This window comes from Ursus americanus, chromosome 17 (genome assembly GCF_024610735.1).
Source record: "Ursus americanus isolate L20-20 chromosome 17, mUrsAme1.1.p, whole genome shotgun sequence".
Classification (NCBI taxonomy): Eukaryota; Metazoa; Chordata; class Mammalia; order Carnivora; family Ursidae; genus Ursus; species Ursus americanus.
In genome coordinates, this window is record NC_142143.1 from 19687678 (window position 1) to 19705612 (window position 17935).

A 17935-nucleotide genomic window follows, 5' to 3' on the forward strand; every position below is an offset into this window, starting at 1 on the left:
TCTTTTTTTCTTTTTAGAGAGAGAGGATACATGCCTGTGGAGGGGGGGTACACACAGGGAGAGGAAGAGAGAGAATCCCAAGCAGGCACGACGCCCAGCGTGGAGCCCATTGTAGGGCTCGATCTCACAAGCCCTGATATCTCTGAGATCATGACCTGTGCTGAAACGAAGAGTTGGGGACGCTCACCCAACTGAGCCACTCAGGTGCCCCCAGAGGTTTTCATAATTTACTTTTCTGTCTTTATTTTCTGTTTTTGAAGATTTTATTTATGTATTTATTTGAGAGAGAGAGAGAAAGCATGAGAGAGAGCATAAGTCGGGGAGGAAGGGCAGAGGGAGAGGGAGAAGCAGACTCTGCTGAGCAGGGAGCCCAATGTGGGGCTTAATCCCAGGACCCCAAGATCATGACCTGAACTGAAGCCAGATGCTTAACTGACTGAGCCACCTGGGCACCCCATCCCCAGAGATTTCCTTAAGATGGTAGTACCCACCAATTTTAGCCTTTCTGACAAGTATGCCAAACACCCTGACTACAGCTGCACTGTTAATTATACAAGTAAGTTTTAATTATTTGCATTTCAGATATTATTCTCCAGAAATTCTAAATCTCAGGCAGGTCTTCCCCTGAAATCCAGGCTCCCTCACTCCAGAAAATCATTCAGGATGTGCTTAGAATGGTTTAAATTAAACCAGACACAGGAAGAAAGTAATCAAAACAGTGATATATTTGCAAAGCTGAACACAGATAATTTTTGGAATGATTCCTCGTCTAGTTTCTATGCAGTAGACAGGAAAGTGGTAAAATATATTCTTCCTTATTTTCATAGGACATAAACACTGATGTCAGGAAACAGAGGTCCGTATTTGGATAACCACAGCTCTTGCTTACCAAGAAGGAAGAAGAAAGAACAACACTCTGTGGTTTAAAGTTAAATACGGAGATGCGACTCCAAGCCAATGATATCACCCACTGCACGAGGTTGAGAAGAGAGCTCCTACTACAGTTACTCGCTCGACTTCTTAATCCATAGGCTCCAGGAAGCTTTAAAAACACTTGGGAAACAAACTGTTCTCTCTCTGTGTATAACTGAGAATTATTAAAAAAACCCTGAATGAATAAATGGATACAATTTGGAGAGATTTTATTTGCCTATCTCAAGAACGAAAGCAGGGAGAAGTGAAGAGAGACAAACCAAGCTGCATGTGGTACTGACTTTGTGGGAAGTGACTGAACACTTCAGAGTCTCATTTTCCTTATCTTGACAAAGACAAGATCTCCTGGACTTTGTGTAAGGATTGAACGAAAAAACAAGAGTTGTAGGGCCTCTGCTCCTAAGAGTTTAGTAAACAATGCACTTCGCTGCTCCTGGGCAAAAAAAAATGTAAAACTGTAAAAGTCCTACTGGTTAATAGAAAATAATCTGGAAGTTATGACCTTCTTACATATGATAGAGAAATGGGGGTAAGGTAGTACTTCTGCTTACGTTTAGCTTAAATGCCTGTGATGGTTAGTCCTACGTGTCAACCTGTCTAAATTAGACTATTTAATTATAACATTAAATTACATGTAATGAAATACTAATCTATGTGCTGCAATGAAAGTATTTTGTAGATGTTCACATTTATAATCAGTTGACTTTAAATAAAGGGGATTACCCTCAATAATGTGGATTGGCCTCATCCATGAGGTCTGAAGAGCAAAAACTGGTGTCTCCCAGAGAAGCAGGAATTCTGCCACAAGACCGTGACATAGAAATCCTAGTCTGTGGGTTCTGGACTCAAGACTACAGCATTGAATCCTGCCTAATTTTCTGGCCTGCTATCTTGCCCTATAAATTCTGGACCTGCTGGCTCCCATAATCACGTGAGCCAATTCCTCAAAATATACCTGTTTATACAACACACACACACACACACACACACACACACACACACACACTCCTTCATCCTATTGGTCTGCTTCTCTGGAGAGCTCTGACTGATACAATGTCCCCACATACTTATCACTGAGTCCTTGCAGTTTTACAGATAAACTTTAAAAACTTTCTTTTGAAACATCCATTCCTTCCCCCTAACATTTATTATATTTTTATGAGCCATGTAGGCTTAAAGAGCCAAAGAAAGGGGCGCTTCGGTGGCTCAGTCGGTTAAGCACCTGACTCGCGATCACAGCTCAGATCTTGATCGCAGGGTTGTGAGTTCAAGCCCCACACTGGGCTCTATGGCCAGTGTGGAGCCTATTTAAAAACAAAAAACAAAAAACCAAAGAAAACAGGAGCCAATTTACATGTTTTCAATAAATAATTGCCAGTGAGAAGCATGTTCCATGCAGGATCATAAACTTGGGATTATGAATATACTGAGGTGGCACTAGGAACGTGATTACCAACTTACTCACATTTTCAATGGTGTATGTTAGCAACATTCTAACTTTGGCTAGAGAAGGCAAAAAAACTAAGACGTGGACCTTACCCTTTCTGACTTACATGGCAGATTTATAAAAAATTAACTACTATCCAAGGCAAGGAGAGGCACCATGATAGAGGCATGGATGGCTCTTCTGAAAGTCCGAAGCTGAGTTAAGAGAACTTTGAGTTTAGAAGACAGGAAAAGCTATAGTGAAGAAGTAGCACAGGAACTGTTTCTGGAAGTATGAGTAGAATTTCAGTTGGCAGAAATGAGTCAAGGACACAGCAGAAAGAGGGGAGGACACAGCAAAGGTCCAGGGGTAAGAAACAAAGAGGCATGACTGGATAAATAGCTTATTCATTTATTCACCAAAGACAAAGACTAATCTTTTGCTAGCTATTTGCTGAGGACATGAAGAAGAAAACATCAGTCTTTGAGAGGGAGTAGTATGGGACAGAAAGCTGAGAGATCGGTCAGGTAGAAACAGAGAAGGAACTACAGTTTCAGGATGCACGGCCATGGTCTTTCTTGCCCCTGTGCCTTACACACTATCTCCATAGGGCTGGCAGAGTCCTTCCCTGCCCCAGCTGCCTGGCCAACGTTCATCTTTCAGCTTGAGTGGGGCCCTCTCCTTTGTACCAGTCTTCTCCTTGTGGTAGAATTCAGTCATTTTTCAGTATGTTCCTATAACGCCTTGTTTTTTTGTTGTTTTTGTATTTGTCGTGTCCTAGAACTCCTTTAAAAATACTTCTATAAAAAAAATTCGACCGGGCTTCCTGCGTAGTGGAGGCTAAGTACCCTTCTTTACAGCCCAACATTTGGCAGAAGGCACTCAACATAGCTGCTGAATGGATGAACCAATAAACGGCTTGTGGGAAGACTCAACAAAGGGGCGTATCAGATCACGATCTAAAGTTTTAAAATAACATGGTAGCACCAACACACTGGATCCTTGTTGCCCCAATTCAGTCTTCAAGTAAGCTGCATGAACTTCTGAAAGCCTGATCACTTCTACTTTTTCTTTTTTTTTTAAAGATTTTATTTATTTATTCAACAGAGATAGAGATAGCCAGTGAGAGAGGGAACACAAGTGGGGGGAGTGGGAGAGGAAGAAGCAGGCTCATAGCAGAGGAACCTGATGGGGGGCTCGATCCCATAACGCCGGGATCACGCCCTGAGCCGAAGGCAGACGCTTAACTGCTGTGCCACCCAGGCGCCCCCACTTCTACTTTTTCTAAGGTTTCCTAACAATTTAGGTAAATGAACAACCCACAGAACAGGAAAGAGGATGTAAAAGCATGGGGAAAAAAAAAAAAGGCAACCAGGCAAGAAATCAAAAGGCAAAGTAAAAGTGCTGATGTGTTTGTTTATAAGAGAAGAGATGTTCCATTACGTGGTCCCTAACACACAGACCTAACACCTGGTGCCGTGAAAGCGAAGGGCAAAGGGCGAAGAGCGTTCAACCACCCAGGCCCAGTGCTCTACCCGTAAAAAGGACTTATGACTAGATAACCCCCGAAGTCCCCCCAATTCTAACAGTCTGAGACTAAATAAGAAAAAATAAGTAGTAACAAGCAAGCAACCAAAAACCTCTGAACACAGGAAGTTGTCTGGGCTGTAAAAGAAAATCCCCGAGGCATTTCTCCTGGAAGCCTGGATCTGTGATCTTTCAGCAACGTGGAACTTACTTTGCTGCAGCTCTTCTTGTCTTTTTCCTCTGCGAGGGCTCGTCCACGGGCGCTGCCTCTTCCTCCAGCTCTTCAGCGTCTCCAGCAGCAGGCTCCTCTTCTACCTCCTCAGCTGCGTCCCCTTTGGCTTTCCTTCGCAGGTCCTGAGTCGGAGCGACCTGCAGGTCTGCGGGGTAATACTCATTGCTGCAGTGGAAACAGATGAAGCCGACATGTCCTCACTCTGTCTGCGACTGACGGATGCATGGTCACGGTTCAGCGCCACGCTGAGGAGTCATCAGCGGCACCTTAGCCAAGCCTCCTCACATTATTCGTTATTCAGCCCTGCTTAAGTACCCTATTTGACAAATCTACCACTAACCGCAGTTATGCTTTTAAAATGCCACTGTTGAAAGTATTTGAAAAGTCCCCTTTGGAATGAGTTGAACTCAGTCTCCCTGTTTCTGGAACCATGACTGGGGGAAGCAGTGTAGGCTTGGATGATATTAAATAATTAATGAGAGCACAGCATTAAGAGCATGCTGGTCACTTTCCGCCAGACACATTCTACTTTGCCAATGTTCTTTTGCAAATACAGGGCTGCAACGAAATTCAGTCGTCTGGACGTGGTCTGGTAAGACAGATGGAACTGTCAACTCCGTTGCTTTGGGGGGCAGTCACAACATGACACGGACTCAAACTGAATGTCCAGGCAATGAAAATCAGTCTCTTTAAAGTAAGCTTGTGCAACTGGTATTCACATTTATTTAATTCCATCCCTTTAATTGCCCACTGTTGTAAGTAACTAATATCATCTTGAAGGCTGTCATATAGTGCACTGGTTTTGTGTCACTTAATTCATGCATCCAACAGTTATTCATTTGTTGTCTGTTTGGTGCACGGCACTGGGCTATGGATGTAAGGAAACTGATCAGACAGACTTTAAAGTCTGCACTCGAAAATATACTGATAAAATGACATGTTTGAGGACAGCACCCTACCAGCACATGGAAGAAACCCCAGGCTAATACATGTTAAACGCCAGGTTAATACACTGAACGACACCTGGGGAGCTGGGATGCTACACCATATTCAACTTTGAATTCTCACCCAGCAGGATCTAGCACTTAGCACATTAAAAATGGATGAGTGAATAAAATGAGCAAAGCTGCTGTGTCAGTTACAAACCACACCATCACCTACTTAACGACATCCCGACTATACTCTCAACACTCAACTGGCCAAGAGGCCATGATTTCTTTAAACCTTTTCTCCATGTGCAGCACGTTCACTCATGTTTATTATGCAACAGCTCACACAGAACGCTTACAAGAGTATTCCTAGCACACAGCAAGTACTCATTAGATGTTATCTATTATCAGGAAATTATTGTCATTGTTAGTCATTCCTGCTTCCAGTTTTGTTCTCTCAAAGAATGGTTACGAGGGATTCATAAATGAATTCTAATACTGAATTGTTTGAGACATATTCAGAAATACAAATTTCTAGTCAAAAAATAAAATAAAAAGCCCATAATACATTTTGAAGTTGGAATTAAAGATGCCATTTGAGTTTTCCATTAGTTTGGATCACCTATAAAAGTACTTGCTACAGGTAATCACTGCCAACTAATTTTAAATATTTTTTAAAATTGTGTATCTTTAAAAAAAATTGTCCATCTGTAGTCTCTAAGTCTTCTTAAACTCAGAAACCACTTCTTTTTACAGCCTCCTCTCTCCATCTCTAGTAATCCATTTGTAATCTCCTTCTTTCTTTGGAGAAAAATTTGGAAACTTAACATGGTAAGAAATTTATTTCGTATTAACACCATTAGTCCTAGCTTTCATACGTATAGCTCTTTGCACTTCACAAAACAACTGATAAACATTATTTTATATGATCTTCAAAACAAGGCAAGGAAGTATCACTGTTTTCATTCTGTCAGTAAATTAAAGCCTGAAGAGTTAGGCGAAAAAAATCATTACTCTTCCACCATGGTATCTACTCACCTGCCTGAATCTTCGCTTTTAACCTTTGCCAGAATGAATTACTCATGTAAACTTTTCTACTTATCCATTGGATCCTATCTTCCCTTAGTTGTTCAAAGACATGACTCCAGCAATTCTATTCCCTCACTTGCATTACGAATTTTCCCTCCCTTCTGGATCATTCACACCAGCATTATGCAGATATACGCTGTTTCAATCTTAAATAGAAACCTAGCAACAGCAGCTCTCTCTGCTCCCACATCTCCCTCCACCTGTCAGCTTCTTTTTTACAAGAACTATGCATACTTGCTATTTTCATTTTTCTTCTTCATTTCCTTTTAAGCTCATTTTAAGCTTTCATCCCTACCAGGTTAACCAAAACGACTCTTGTTAAGGTTACTTCTAGAGCCAATGGTCAAGCCTTGTGCTTCATCTGACTGATGCCTCAGATAGCCTGATCCAACTGATTACTCCCTCTTTGAAATACTTTCTTCACTTGGCTCCTGGGATACTACGCGGTCTTGGCTCTTCCTCTGTCACTCGTTCCTGGCTTCCTTTGCTGTTCCTTGTCTCCAGCCTCTAAGTATCACTCTCAGTCCTGGGAAGTCTTCTCTCTCTACATTTGCGTTAGGTGTGGCCTCATTCCTGGTCTGCTAATTTAAAAAATCATCTGTATACTGATGATCCTCAAATTTATAATCTTTAGGTCAAACCTTTCCCTTGAGCTTTAAACTCCAAATTCAACTGCCTACTTAACACCCCTACTTAGATGTCTGTTCAGTATCCCAAACTGAACACATCTAAAAATGAATTCCTGATCTTCCCCACAAATCTGCAAACCTCTGCAATCCTCCTAATCTCACTAAGTGGTGACTCTCTTCTTCCAGTCGCTCAGATCAGAACCTTAGAGACATCCCCAATTCTTCCCTTTCACATGACCTCCTGGACTACCTCTCTGCCCCCTAACATCCATGCATCTGATCTGTTGGCTGACCAAACCCCACAGGCTGATCTGGTTGCAACCCTTCAAAAATATCTTTTACTGAATTGAAATCCAAGAATATCCAGAATTCAACCACCTCTCATCAGCTGTACTATGTACAGGTACAACTAATACCTTGGCACCTTGGTCAAGTCACCACCGTTTCTTGCCTGGACTTCAATAATCTATGAAACTGGTCTCTGCTCTGGCCAACTTACAGTCTATTCTCGACATGACAGAAAAATCCCCAAGAAAATTTAAGTCATGCCATCCCTCTGTTTAAACCTTCTAATGGCTTTCCATCTTTCCATTTCACTAATAGAAAAAGCCAAAGTCCTTTACTATCACTTACAGGCCCAATGCAATTTGGTCTCCTATTAAGTTTTTGCCCTCATTTCCAACTACTTTCTCCTAGAGTCACTGCTGCAGTCACTGAGACTTCCCGGCTGTTCCTTGAAACCAAGCATGTTGTGGTTTGTAGCCTGCTTAACCTACACACCTACAGCATTTTCCCATATAACGAAATACTACTGGAAAACATACTTTTTATTGAATGATTGGTACTGTTCTGTACCTCACATCCCTTATCTTTAGTTTTAAAGTAATCCAACTCTCACACAGCCTTTCTAGTCACAAAACAATGCTCCAGAAAGTTCTTGTCATTCTTTGATAGTACATTCCCTCAGAATCCTGGGAAATATCAGGAGGCTCACAAGAGAGTGGCTGGGCTTGGGTTACTGGAAAATAAAGCCCCAGGCAGGAAATAAAACAACAAACAACAGGGCAAGAAACAACAAGGGCTTTGTATGTTGATCAAATTCAACATGGCCTTTCTTATTTTGTAACCTGGAATTTTTAGATTTTTTAATTTGACCTGGAATTTTTATTAACATCATTTATAGGCTGGTGAGATTCTGACTCATGTAAAATTAAGTGGTGACAAAAACTAGTTGTTGTCTGAGAAAGCCAGTGCTATACAGATATGCCCATGATTTGAAAACGTGACTGACATATAAAAACACTCAGGCTACTTGGGAGCTTAAGACTTTGCATCTTCTCTTCCTCACATCCTATTGGGGACATTCCTAGAAAGGAATACTTACTTGATAAATCTCAAGAAAAGTGGGGAGAGCTCCCTGGACCGTGGCTCTACCCTCTCTGGGAATTTTGCCAGAGCTCGCCAGAGCAAAAAACGAAAGTTTGTGTGGTCCAGTCTTTCCCGACAGTCAGTTTTCAATGCTAACTGTTCATGATAAAGAGCTCCAACATCTCCTTCCTGAGTCTGCTCCCAACTTTCATCTCCAATGGACTTCTCGTCTCTGACATCATTTTGCAGCTCTTTTTCTGCAAGGAAAAAAGTCGTCAGAACCACTAGAGAAATGTTAACATTTGTCCTATGTGTTTCCTCAAGTGAGGGCGTTTCCTTCTCTAATATATGAGGAAACAATAAACTATATCCAAAGGTTATCAAGATAATTCATTTCTCATTTGTTTCCCCATTCATGTGCAATAAAGCAGTAAAAAATTAAATAAACAACCTCTTTCTTCCCAGTCTCCCCTTCACTTCCCCTTACATACCAGCGTGTACAGCTGCCTTTTCTAGGTGCTCATAGTAAACTTTCCAAAATTGCTTATTTTCCATTTCATGTGCGTGAGAACTAAGAGAAAAGATCACAAAACAAAATATGTGGTACAATCCTTTCTAAAAGATCTCTTATAGGAAAAAGAAAGTAAAAGGACATAACTAAAATTTAAATAGGTTATCCCTGAATATAGGGCTTAAACAACATTTGTACTTCTTCATATTTTTCAAATGCCTGCACTGAGCAGGAATTACTATTATTAATTAATTTGAGTACAGTTGACACAATATTAGTTTCAGGTGCACAACTTAGTGACTTGACAAGTTTATTATATTATGCTATGCTCACCACAAACGTATTGTCATCTGCCCCATTACATCGCTATTACAGTATCACTGACTATTCCTTATGCTCTGCCTCCCATGACTTCCTCATTCCACCACTGGAAGCCCGTATCTCCCGTTCCCCTTCACCCATTTTGCCCAACCCTTCCGTCCCCTCTCCTCTGGCAACCATAAGTTTGTTCTATTTGTAGGTCTGATTCTGCTTTTTGTTTATTCTTTTAAGATTCCATTTACAAGTGGAATAATATGATATTTATCTTTCTCAGTCTGACTTATTTCACTTAGCATAATACCCTCCAGGTCCACCCACATTATCTCAAATGGCATGATCTCACCCTTTTCCATGGCTGTGTTAAATTCCATAGTATATACACACCACATCTTTCTCATCCATTCATTTACTGATGGACACTTAGGCTGCTTCCATATCTTGGCTATTGTAAATAATGCTGCAGTAAACATATATCTTTTTGAACTAGTGTTTTTGTTTTCTTTGGTAAATTCCCAGTAGTGGAATTACTGAATCATTTGGTATTTCTATTTTTAATTTTCTGAGGAGGAATTATTTTTATAGTCATAAAATACTACAGGATATTTTTAAAAACCTAAGCAGATCTCTATAAAAAGACTATTTTTAAAGGCACAATAATGGGAACAGGGTAACAGGTATGAGGTATATAGCACAGTAAAGAAAGGAGAGGACTTGAGAGAAAACTCTGTTTGTTCAAAGCTAACGTTGTGTTAGTTTTTCCTCCACCAAATTAAAATATATTTATTGTTAACAAAAAGGCAAAATAAAAACTACATGAAACATACCTTTCAGAATTTGAAGAGATGAATCATGTAAGTGTTTATATAATCTGGTATCTTAGCAACAATAGTCTCAAAATGTTTATATTCTTTCTGCCATTAATTTTCCAAGAGTAAGATTTTGTTTTTCTGTTCCAATATTTTACTGGTCACCTCTAGGCCTGCGTATGACCACATGGACTCCAAGTAGGGGGTCAACATTCAGCAGCACCCAGATGGGAGCATGAGAAGGCCTTTGCCTAGCTCTTGGGGATCCAGACTATGGGGTTTGAAGGAGCAGGTCTGGCCCTTCCTGATCAGCACAGAGCACCTGGCCAGGGACACAGGTGAGGGCCAAGAGGTTTTTTTTTTTTACATTTGGAGATTGGATATCATCTTTAATTAATAATGCCACAGCCCAACACCCTTTTAATTGCTATGGCAGGTTGCGATTAACTGTGTGTGTGTGTGTGTGTGTGTGTGTGTGTGTGTGTGTGTGTGTGTGTATGTAGTATGTATGTGTGTTCCTGAACAGATGAGGGGCCAGTAGAGACTCTTAAGCAGGTCTTAGCCAATAGCTCTACTGAGCAGCGACCTGAAGACAGTCTCCATAGTAACACAGGCTGGACTCCAGCCTCCCTTTTTCCTGGCTACTTTTCATACATTCTGAGGCCCGTGTCAGTCCAGATTAAAGGACTTCTTAGCAAAGTTCATTCTCCAGTTCCTAGGCATCACTGCCTCTGACCACAGGGATGTCCCTGGGCAAAATACAGATTGTTAGGCAAAGGTGATAACTGTTATGCAAGACATGAACTATATATGTTGCTGACTTTACGTGACAAATAAACCAGTTTCCAGATAGATGTACCCAGCAGGGAGACAGCCTACCAGCCATGGAGAACCATTTAAGGCATTCAGTAGCTGAGAAACCAACATTTTTGATAGTGGGCTATTGGTAACACATATATCAGATTCTTCCTTAAGCACAATAAACAAAATTATGAAGCTGATGTTAGGAAGGCCTTGTTTTCAGCGTAACGGTTTGATGGTTCTCAAAGGCAGTAAAAGGTAGACAAATTGGTAATAAATTGGAAAGAGATTTGTTTATTCTACTTTTGTCCTTTAAACTTGGTTAGGGTTCTGAGAAGCCACACATGATATATTTCTAATCTGACAAAAAGCCAGAGTAGACCATCTGAAGACAAATGTCTGCAAAAAGACAGACTACATATGAGGCACAATATATGTATTTTCTATATGACTATTAAGGTCCTTTTTAGAGCTAAGGGAATTTTGAACACTAGACAACTAGGGTTTTAAAAAGTCCTTATTTTTAAACTAAAGTGTGGCTCACTGACTCAATATATAAAAAATAAAATCTTGCACTTATTATACAATATCTTGTCACTGTAAAAAAAAATTCAACAATACAGATGCATCATATAAAGTAAAAAGGGAAAGTCCTCCAGTTATTTTACTGCACAAACATACACGGAACAATCGAACTGTTGAAAAACTTAGCATTAGAGAGAATAAATGATGTTTATTTTTTCTTTACTTTGTCCCAAAAAGAATTGGAGCTACAGATACTATATACACCCATTCATTTAAATCATACCTAGAAAGAGTATAATAGTGGCCTGATCACTCTGCAGTAGTTAAAAACATAATGGCTTCATCCATTTAACCCATGCTTACCTTATGAGTTCAATGACGGGATCCCAGAGAGCACTGAAGTTAACATATAACATGCCTAATAAATAACGAAGTGGCACCTGCGATGATAGGAGGTGAGTTTAGTAAATGGGTAGTAAACTACAACAGAACACCGAAAAATACAAATATCCCAACTCAGATAACTGGAGGTTGGAAAGAAGCGTGTGCTTTAAGGAACAAGTTGTAGGTATCAATCCAAAATTCAGGGTATAATAATTTTCCAACTCTCCCCAAAATGTCACTCGCTATTTAATAGAGAAGAATCACTAACGCAAACGTACTCAAACTCACTCCAGATGTTCACAGAGGGTACAGTATTTGAATCAACAAGACTTGACTCATGATTAAATTTCCACCTACCAAACACTGCTCTTACTGTCACCGTGTAGGATAAAACTTCAGCAGTAAGCAGTAAAGCACAGATACCAAAGAACCCAAGACAGTACACTGTGAATGGCAGCTGGGGCTTTGCAAGCAGATGGCTGAGTTTTCAAAACTAGGTATTAAAGGCATTCAGTTCAGAGGGTCTCAAGTTTCCTCAGTCGCCTTGAGAACAACCGTCATTATTACTCACATCCCCACATGCTAGGGAGGCATCATACAGAATAGTAGTTCTAATAATATTTGGGGGTGAGGCGTTTGTTACTATTTTAGCAGCAGAGCCCTTTTTCAAACTGAAACATAACACAGGACAGTAATATCTCCAACAGGACAGTAGATCTCAAACAGATCTAAAGGGAATGCCTCCACTTGGCCTTCCTCCCAAAGTGATCTGTGATCCATCCTCAAGGGTCATGGATGAAAATTCCCCAATACCAAAGGTAGAGGCCTGACATCCTGAGGTAGTGAACAAATCTGGAGAAGAATACCAAGTTTTAAACTTGATGTTGAGTGCTCCTGTTGCTACTTCCTACCTACCTTCACATATTATGCACCTGTTCAGGAGAACGGAGGACAGTAAATTGTTTCCACTGTTGAAAGAGCGGGCAGAGCCATTTAATTCAAAGCATTTAAGAAAACTGGAGATTTATCTAGCTTAAAAAAATTTTTTTTAACTACTTGATATATTTCTCTTTTCAAAAGCCAGCAAAACAGATCATAAAGCACAAATTAAGTTTAAAAAACTTAATGGACACTGTTTTATACCTCCTGTAACGGCCCATCAGGGACTGCAGACTGCACCACATCATGTCTTAGTTTTCTCAAATGAAGCAGCTTCTCTCTGTAATCGCTCACAGTTGCTGGGACAAGTTCTGCCTGGCGTAATATGGCGAAGGCCGACTGACGCTCTGAGAGCCCATCATCCTGAGTGAATGGAGAAAACCAAGGAGGCAGATCAGTACTTTAATTTCCCAAAAAGACCATGAAATGTGGCCAAAATTCTAAAAAAGAAAAACTGGGCTAGGTTAATGTTTTAAATTAAATAGGCAACACTTTTTTGGGTAAATGATTCATTTTTCCTCATAGCATTTACTTTTTGGTAGATAATTAAGGATTAATATTTAGCATAGACATGACAAGTAAAAAACAGGAAACTAATTGTCAAAATGACTAGAATCGATTGGCCACATTTGTTAAAATAAATAAATATATATATACATATACTTCCACTCTACAATTCTACTTTTAGAAGCAGTAATTTGCATTATGGAACTATTTCCCTATTCAAAGATATCAGCATAAGGATGTTCACTATCCTTTACTGGAAATGCTGAAAAACTACAAACAACCCACCTAAGCATCTATCAACAGAGAGCTGGTTATGTAAGGTATTTTAAACTGTGGTATACCGTTCAAACTTCAAAAGAAACGAGGTAAGCCTCCAGGTGCTGATATGGCAAAACATCCAGGATGCCATTTGTTTACACTGTACATGTGGATACAAAAAATCTGACAGAATATTCATCAATTACCTGTGAATTTTCAGTGTGGGCAGGAGTAAGAATTACAACAAAAATTTCAGTTTTTAAGATAGACATTTATACAACAGTGAATGTTCTGCACACGTGTCACTTTGGAAATATAAAAATGAATTACATTTTTAAAGAGTTATCCAAATTAACAGTTAAAATACCTCCATGAGTTCTGGAAGTCGAACCTCAAAATGGTTTAGGATCCTTATTGTCAAAAGCCGAATCTAGAGGAAGTAAAAGGCATGTTTCAAATTCCAAAGTTTACACATAAGAAACTGATTTATAGCCAGTGAGATCTGATTCTATAGAATTAAGGAAAATATACCACTGGTCAGAGAGATATAAGTTATTCTATCCCTTATTTCATATTAGACACCAACCAACACCTTATTCAAATAGTACACGGAACAATTTAATGACCAGACGAGACCGAGAAGATAAAGCTGCCCACAGAACCATGTTTTTCTTTCAACTATGACACTATAAGCATCTCTGTAAATACGTGCAAAGAATCTGATTAAGTTTACAATTCTGTTACAATTAGTGATTTTTATTCATATCCAATGTATTTAGGTATTTCTGCACACCTGACCAAACAGCAGAATCACCTAGAGGACTTTAAAAAACTGCAGATTTTTCAGTTTCAGCCCTACTGAGTCAGAATTCTGGCTAGTGAGGACCCAGAACTTGTACTTTTATTAAGCTCCCCAATTAATCCTGCGGCAATCAGTTTGCAGGTCAGTGTTTAGGAATCACTGCTTTAAAGAGAAATCGTCGCACAGCAGCACTGTCTGATTCAGGCGCTCTAACAACCACGGGCAATACACACAGAATCAAAAGATGAGAGCCTGAGAACACATCACGAAATGCCATTACCTTGGATATACCAGTCGAAATGTTTGCTTGCAACTTGGGAAATAGTTCCATTAAAGCTTCCTCAGAAAGTGGCCCTTTGCAGCCACATAATGATAATCTCTGATAATAGAGATCGGCCAACAGCAGCACAGATGGCTCCAAAGGAAATGTTCTGCAACAAGATATTTCTTAGACCCAACCTGCACCATATGGTCGAGGGTTTAGACTATAATAGAAACTACAGAAAATTACAACTGGTGAAGAAACTGTGAAAGGGACCAGGGAAAAGTTTTATGCGGACATTTAGCATCGTTTTAGAGATAAAGAATCTGAGGCCTTGCAACAGTGAGTAATGTGCTCAAGGACAGCATACAGCTGGGTGGAAGCATGCACATACATCCTGTCTCTGTGGGAGCTGCAGAAGGATGTTTTCTCAGAGAAAGAGCACAGAAGCTGTGGCATCTGCCCTAAGCTAATATGCCTCCATTTACTTATTCTTATCAGGACATATTTCAAGGAGGATTTGAGATGGCTGAGATGGCCTCACACAAGCCAACGAAGCCATTGCTCAGAACCCACAGTTTTAGCTACATGCAAGGAATACACCTGCTGGAAGTGGGCTTGGTGCTGCAATCAAGAGAAAAGTTCCACAACGGCTCCTCGCCGGGCATCCCCTACAGCAGTGACACTCAGGTCTCCCCAGGTCAGGAGCGCAGAGAGCCCCAGATCCCACATCCCCTCATGATTTACTCCCTTGCTGCTTCTGTGCTTCTGCTCAAACGTCTCCTTCTTGGCGAGGCCTTCCCTATTTCAAACTGTTGCTGTCCCCAACCTCCAGACTCTTTTTTTTTTTTTTTAAAGATTTTATTTATTTATTCGACAGAGATAGAGACAGCCATCAAGAGAGGGAACACAAGCAGGGGGAGTGGGAGAGGAAGAAGCAGGCTCATAGCAGAAGAGCCTGACGTGGGGCTCGATCCCACAACGCCGGGATCACACCCTGAGCCGAAGGCAGACGTTTAACCGCTGTGCCACCCAGGTGCCCCTCCAGACTCTTCTTATCCTGACTCTGCTTTAATGTTCTTACCACTGTCTAATGTGCTATACATTTTACTTATTTATTTTGCTCCGTGTTTCTTCCTGCTAGAATGGTAGCCCCATGAAGGCAGGGTATTTTGTGTGTCTCATTCACTGACGGTGTCTCCCTAGTGCCTAGAAAAGGGCCTAGTACATGAGAAAAACAAAGGAATACTTACTGAATGAAGGAAATGAATCTGTTTTAAAAAGCATGAGACTAAAATGGATTAGACTCTAGAAAAAGAAGTCAACTACTTTACCAGGTTTTCAAAAGATGTGACCTTTAGGAAGGGTGCTGAGCTGAGTAGAAAACGGCTTCCGGGTAACAGCCCAGTGCTACTACCAAAGTCGGGAGCTGGCTGATACCAACTTACAAAAACAAAAACAAAACTGGATTGTGTTGGTATGTAGTGAAGGGACCACAGGAAAGTGATCACTGAAATGGTGATGTCAAGCCGAGACAGAATGAGTGTAGCAGAAATACGTACGTTGGAATCACTCAGGAAGTTCTAGAAGGTCAATACGGTGCAATGTTCGGGCTGGGAACAACCTACAACACTAGTTTACACACATGGGAAAATACCTCTCTACAAAGATGAATCTACATTTAAAGACTGTATAAAAAATGTACTTACTTTAAGGATTCAAATAAATAAATTTCAAATAAATAAATTTCTAATATGAATACAACTTAGGTATAAAGTAGAACAAAACAAGGACTTTCATTATGCCCAAGATTTCACAAAAACAGAAGCTTTTATATTTTGCTAGTGATTAAATAAATGGGAGGTATATTTACTTACAATACTAAATTTTTCACACGTTCCACAGGAACCAAATGAAGAAGTTCGGAAGATTCTTCCAAACTTAGTAGAGTATTTACAGCTTGACAGAGAACAAATAAGTTTCCTAAGGGCAGAAAAACAGGAGAAACTATATAACGTATTCCTCTGACACAGTAACTACCAGGCATCCCATTTATCTAATACTTGCTATTTATAGAAGTTCTTAAATTAAAGTGAATTTGTGCCTCCCAAAGAATCATCTGTCAAATGTCAGAATATAACAGGAAGGAACTGAAAAGAGAAGTTCCCAAGTCTTGTATTTTAGCTTTCTTAAGAGAAAAATATACTCAAAAATAGTGAATAAAATGTATGTTTCATTAATTAAGATGAGGAAGAAGTTCGATGGTCCCACTCACTGGCATTACCCAAATGAGAATTTTTAAGGAGATGCACTGTACTTTTCAAAAGCTATTAAATTATTTTTTTAAATTAGACATTCATTTAATCTTAGACCAGAGGCTGGCAAACTTTGGTCCACAAATCAGATTTGTATGTAGCCTGTTTTTTTATATGGCCTGCAAGCTAGGAATGTTTTTTACATTTTTAAAAGGTTGTTTGAAACAACAAACAAGCAAACAATAAAGAATACGCCACAAAAACTGAATATGGAAACCTAAAATATTTACTATCTGGTCCTTTACATAAAAATTTTGCCAACCCCTGCTCTAAATACTAGAAAAGTTCTGCCCAATACAACTTTCTGCAATGATAGAAATGTTCTGTACTTGTGCCAATATGCAGCTGCAGTCCAATGTGGTAGCCGCTAGCCGCATGTGGCTCCTGAGCACTTGAACTGTGGTGAGTCTACTTTGTTCTCTAATGTGTCCAACAGAGAACCTGGCGCGGTAATACCTCAATGAATGAACAACTACTACACATAATGTTAGAAAAGAAATACTGAACTAGAATGAAACAAAATACCTACTTTCAGATTGCTGTTTTCAGGCTGGTGAGGGGAGATGTTCAAGTGTACAACAGGAAAGGGTGTTTGGGGCAGGGCAGGCTAGTATCTTGCTCAGGGTAAGCAAATGGAAGCGCCTGGAGTAGACGGTGTGTGTATACAGAGTGTGCGTGGGAGATAGAGAACAAGACACAAGCTAGGGCTTGAACACGAGGGGTCTTAGATACCATGGTGCCCTCTGACACTCCGTCTTCTGATTCAGCTTGTGCTCAAGCCGCGCTCATCTGGTCACCACATTATGAGGCACAAGTCAACACCTCCACCTTATCCTCTTTTTTCTGTATTTACCATAGAGGGGGTTGTGTCAGAGCACAATGTTAGCACTATTCTCTAGTATTCCATGTGTTTACAGTCACTTTGGGTGTGCCAGAAAAGAAGAGAAGAAAACAAATGGGGATTGTAACTGACCTTTTCCAAAGCTGCCTCGGTTGACATTCAGGAACAGTGACTCTATTAAGCACGTGACTAGTGGTATCACCGTCTCTTTCTCAAGAGGTCTGTCCAAGAAGTCAGGAGACAAAGGGAAAAGTTCAAACTGGCATTTAATGGCTTTTTCAGGGAATAGCAAGAACGGGCTAATAAATGTTTAAATGAGCATGCTAAGTATCTTTTTCAAAATTAACCATAGTTTATTTTCTCACCTAATATGAGGTAACACGACGAGGGCTGCCCAAGATTGTGAAAGGTAAGTATCTTTATTTGGGGGTAACTGAATTATAGATAAGAGGTGCTCCAATACTGGGATCTGTTCTTTTCCTCCCTTGGATCTCATCTTCTTCTGCCTTAAATAGGATCTGAAGGAAGAG

General features: G+C 40.2%; 1 protein-coding gene and 1 long non-coding RNA gene across 3 annotated transcripts in view; one reads left to right on the forward strand and one right to left on the reverse strand.

Annotated features, from left to right (window-relative positions):
• Positions 1 to 1764, forward strand: part of LOC123780832 (uncharacterized) — a 39721-nt gene extending 37957 nt beyond the window's left edge. Inside the window, exon 5 of the long non-coding RNA XR_006776530.2 lies at positions 828 to 1764. This is a non-coding gene — a long non-coding RNA (uncharacterized LOC123780832). The remainder of the gene's footprint in view (positions 1 to 827) is intronic.
• UTP20 (UTP20 small subunit processome component) overlaps positions 1 to 17935 on the reverse strand; it is a 91431-nt gene that overhangs the window by 53963 nt on the left and 19533 nt on the right. For both annotated transcript variants that reach the window (XM_045779984.2, XM_045779983.2), the window contains exons 13-22: positions 17771 to 17923; positions 17538 to 17626; positions 16127 to 16232; positions 14268 to 14418; positions 13553 to 13615; positions 12625 to 12783; positions 11461 to 11537; positions 8625 to 8704; positions 8150 to 8390; positions 4098 to 4283 (exon numbers count right to left, since the gene is read on the reverse strand). In XM_045779984.2, the coding sequence (XP_045635940.2) occupies positions 4098 to 4283; positions 8150 to 8390; positions 8625 to 8704; positions 11461 to 11537; positions 12625 to 12783; positions 13553 to 13615; positions 14268 to 14418; positions 16127 to 16232; positions 17538 to 17626; positions 17771 to 17923 (1305 nt within the window). The remainder of the gene's footprint in view (positions 1 to 4097; positions 4284 to 8149; positions 8391 to 8624; positions 8705 to 11460; positions 11538 to 12624; positions 12784 to 13552; positions 13616 to 14267; positions 14419 to 16126; positions 16233 to 17537; positions 17627 to 17770; positions 17924 to 17935) is intronic.